At 32.0% G+C, this 4960-nt stretch overlaps 1 protein-coding gene across 1 annotated transcript; it reads right to left on the reverse strand.

Moving 5' to 3' along the window:
- Positions 1-3176: 3176 nt before the first annotated feature.
- LOC109788776 (metalloendoproteinase 4-MMP) lies at positions 3177-4365 on the reverse strand. The gene has a single exon (XM_029269321.2). The coding sequence runs from the start codon at positions 4319-4321 to the stop codon at positions 3206-3208; it is 1116 nt and encodes a 371-aa protein (XP_029125154.1). The 5' UTR covers positions 4322-4365; the 3' UTR covers positions 3177-3205.
- Positions 4366-4960: the final 595 nt, after the last annotated feature.

A 4960-nucleotide genomic window follows, 5' to 3' on the forward strand; every position in this document is an offset into this window, starting at 1 on the left:
GTGAGTCAGGTTAGGTTAGTCTGTTTTTAAAGTGGGTCAAGGTGGGTCGGTCCACATGAACCGGGCTGGCCCGTTTTGACAACTCTATTTAATACAATGTTTTATTTTTTTTAACAAATAATTGTGTTATATTAATACAGACTATATTTTTGTACCAAAAATAATTGCATGCTATGTTTGCAATTTCATTGCTTTTAAAGCATCTCTAGGGAAGTGCTTATTTGTATCTTATTATTAAACAACGGTACTTATATAACAACTTCGCTTATGAATTAAAAAAAAATATTTTTAAAAATATTTGTAGGAGTGTGTTAACATAATATAAAAAATTGTTTAAAATTAAACAATGACTTTTAAATAAGTAACATCGCTTATGAATTAAAAAGATATATTTTTGAGAGTTGGTTCTTTTGGGGGAAAACCCCGAATACAAACTACTCCTACAAATCAAAGAAACAACCATGTATCGTCAAACTTTCATCATCGACAAATCAAAAAGCATTCACTATAGATTTGAAGGGAAGCACGAAACATGAAGAAACCATTTATTGTAGCATTGTAGATCAAGGTTGAAGGTTCCGACATGCAAATGGTATCACTACAACACTGCACTGCAAATCGAGTTGAAGGTTCCAACATGTGAACAGTGTCACTGCAGCATTGTAGATCGAGGTCCTGCATCGTTGGGAAATTCTCGGAAGTATTGAGGAAACCATCTTTGAGGCACCAATTATATGTAGGCATCCTAGGTTGGGGCAAGCGGTGGCAAGGCCAATGTCGTTCACCTTGACGTGGAACATGTACTTGTGCTTTAATATTTCTCCAATGTAAAATTTCCTTCACCCTTTGTACTTGAAGCTTGTCCTCAACTATTGATATATCTAATAATTTACATCTTATTTTTATTATAACATACTTTGTACAGAAGATAGATTTTTGTAACAAATAATAAAATTAACAAAACAACTTGGTAGGATATTTTTGACAATATTTCATGACAATTCCTTTAGTGCAAGTTTTATTTAGATGGTATCAATATTCCTCTAACTAGGACCATTTAAATGATGTCATGTGTGATTTTTATTAGACTTATTATTTTATAAGCAAGTTTTAGTTATTGTAGATTAGTCCCTCATTAATTTATTACATTTTGGAGAATAGCTTCACATTACTTACATGTCTCTGACCTTTTGGTTTCATTCTCTCTCACAAAAATATTTCTTTCTCTTGTTCTCTCTAACTTCAATGATTTTCAACAAAGAATTTCAACTCAGATTTGGATTTCATTCTTCATATGTTTTATTCATTAGAGTAACATGTAAAGTGTTCATTTTTATATTCAATGAAGTATGATAAACCTTAAGCCCTAAAAGTAGGTTCATTTAGCAAAGGAGATGGATATACCGAAAACGTGAAGATGATTAAGCTACCAAATTTGAAAGAAGATGAAGTTACCCAAAAATGTGAAGAAGATGCTATGAAAACGGTGAAGAAGATGAAGTTACCATAAATGCGAAGAGGATGAAGTTACCAAAATTACGAGAATGATAATTTCAGAGGTACTGATTAATGTAGTTTATCTTGTAAATGGGGAAGAAGAAGACTCTGCGAAGAAGACGAAAATGGTTGTTTGTCTTCTAAGTGCTCCCATGAGGGAGAATGATAAGATGATTTCTGTGAATAAGGAATATAAAGAACAAAAACAAATGAAGAACGAAATCTAAATCTGAGTTGAAATCCTCTATTGAAAATCATCGAAGTTCGAGAGAATAAGAGAAAGAAATGTTTTCATGAGAGAGAATGAAACTGAAAGGTCAAAGGCATGTAAATAATATGAGACTATTTTCCAAAATATAATAAATTAATGAGAGACTAATCTGCAAAAATTGAAACTTCTTATAAAATAATAAGTTTGATAAAAATCACACATCACATCATTTAAATAGTCATAGTAAGATGGAACATTGATATTCTCTAAATAAAACTCGCATAAAAGGAATTGTCATATTTCAGACATGAGAATAGTAAAAATTAATTTTTATTTATTGTTACAAATATTTTATCATCATGTATTTCTCATTGTCATGTTACTTTTTTAATATTTAATATTTTATACGTATTCAAATAATTATGTAAATTTTATTATTAACTTTTTATGCATGTTAAAAGTATTATTTGTTACACATAATTAAATTAACTTTTAAAGTTGTCAAAAAGTGAAATACAAATAAAAAAAATTATAAAAGTGTAGGTTGATTATAAGATTCTACTATTAGAACAAAACTTGTAATAAAAATATAGTATTAGTTGTTTAAGATTGATGCAGTAATAAATTTCATTTAAAGTAAAATAAATTTTTTGATGAGTTACTTATAAGAATCATTATTAAAAATATTTTTATTTGAGACATGTTAATTTATTATATATATTTTTATCCATAGAAAAGTATTTATTAAAGAGGTAGCTATGGACACTCCAATTCCTTTACTGAAAAAGAAAAAAACAAACAAACAAACAAACATCGTTTTCGGGCTAAAACCTTGCTTAATTTTTCAAACACTCACTCATATTCATGATCTTTCAAGCTGACTGAGATATATACAAGATAAAACCGGTTAATGGGGAAGGGAAAATTATATTATAAGATAAACAGCAAACAAACACCAACAACTTGAATGTAAACCTGAACTAAAACAACTATAATATATTAATTTCTGTGCGACTATGACTACCATAACAACCGCCATCACTATCTGTTTGAATAGCAACTGCTATTCTCAATATATTCATCATTACGGGTCTTCGCACCTCCTGAGAAATTATACACCATAACTGATTCGCTGCTTTATCAGAAATTATATATTATGTAATATTGAATTATATGATATCTATATAATCTCAATATATATATATATATATATATATATATATATATATATATATATATTTTATGCCTATACCATATGTATATATTATCCACTAGATACAATTCGTCTCAAATTGATTAGGATTGATTATTATATTCTTTTAAGTATTTAATACATCTACATTCTCTGGATCCAAACATATTATATAGTGATTCATTAATTTTTTAATTCTAAAATATCTAATAATTTTTTTTCTAATTTAGAAGAATATAAGATAAAAATGGTAGAAAGAAGTACAACCACTAAAAATGAAAAGAAAAAAAGAAGAAAAGTTCAAATTATGAACATAAAATATGAATGAGAACAATTATAATTATTATCAAACTAGTAGCCAAGCTGAACGGTTTCACTCCAAACTCAGCACCTTGATTTGCTGACATATCAGACTCTAGTGACCACTCGGATCTGAAATTAGGGTTTGAGCCATATAGAGATTGCACCCCTTTTATGTCATCAATGTTCAAATCAGCCCTCTTACCTCTAGGCCTCAAACTTGGATACATAACAGCCTCCTTCACCGAACTATGAGACAACCCCAACAAGTGTCCAATCTCATGTGTGGCCACGGACTCCAAGTCCACAGCCACCTCTGACGCGGTCGCCCGGAAGTCCACCGCCCAGGTCTCGGCCGCGTCAAGGTGGAGCCGCCCGATCTCGGGCGAGAAGGAGTGTGCCAACACTCCAAGAACCCCATCAAAAGGCTCACCATCGCCATGCTCCCCATTGTAAAACCCTATTTTTATCTCCGCAAGGTCAAAGTCATCCACTTCAACGAAACTAACCGGAATAACCGAAGCCCACCTTAGGAACGCACGTTGGAAAGCCTCTCTTATCTCCTTTATGCTCAAACTGTGGATCATGTTCTCACGTGAGAAGGCATAGGAGAGTGTCATTGGCATGGGACGTGACCAACGTGGTTTTCCCGGGAAAAACACGAAATTCTTTGTCACGTGATTGTGATTTTGATGATGATGATGGTGATTGTGATTGTGGGGTGTCGTGTTTGTGTCTGGATCACCGCACCTCGGTGTGATCATTTGAGAAACCGTGTTGGAATCGAGCTTCCCGGTTACTTGGAGTCCAAGGTTTCGTTGGTATCTAACGATAGCCGATTCCAACTTGGCATCAAATTCATCATCGAAACTGGTGTTGTTGTTGTTTCGTAGGTACCCGAAACGAGAGAGGTATCGTTTGAATTGCGATATGCCTGAGATTTTGGAGCCTCTGCCAGCATTGGTGAAACCTTGAACAATGTGGTTTGTGATGGCTATTTTGGTGCTTTGTGGTGTGAATGTGGGATCATGCGGTGTTGTTGAAGCAATGCGTGAAGGTGATAATGATATGAGGACGAGAGTGAAGAGGAACGTGAAGGAGTATCTGAGTGAAAGGAACATGGTGGTTGCTAAGAGATTGTGGGTTTGAAGGCATATATAGATGGAAGCTTTGATACAAAGCAATATATATAGAGTCAACTTTATCAAACAAGGATTAATTAACTAATCATTACTAGCATTCAAGAAGGCACTTCTTGCCTCTTTTTTAAATAAGTCAGTAGTTACTATTTTATTATTTTTGTATGTAATTTTTTTTTTCTATTTTATTCTTAGATATATTACTAAAAAATATATAAAATAAAATACAAATATTAGAGTATAATTATCCTTAAAAAATCAACATTAAAAGAAAATATTTTCTTTATATATTGTTATAAATAATCACTTTAAAGCATTGATTTGCATACCGATAAGCATTGATATCGGACATGATTTATATCTACTCAAATGTTAAGGTGAACAATGTCTCAAACATAATTATTTAAACGATGTGACCATATTTGAGTTTAGAATAGATTCATATATATTAGTTATGGTACAAGTACAAGCGCAAGGCTAATCAGCAATGTGGATAAATAATGCCCAGAATCTCCGTATTCATCATCATGATTTAGTTCATATAGCTTTTGCATGACTTTTCTTCCACCGTGTAAGGCATTCACAGTTAACCATATTAAAAGTAGAAATGCATTTAATTTC

This window comes from Cajanus cajan, chromosome 3 (genome assembly GCF_000230855.2).
Source record: "Cajanus cajan strain Asha chromosome 3, NIPB_CcT2T_4, whole genome shotgun sequence".
Classification (NCBI taxonomy): Eukaryota; Viridiplantae; Streptophyta; class Magnoliopsida; order Fabales; family Fabaceae; genus Cajanus; species Cajanus cajan.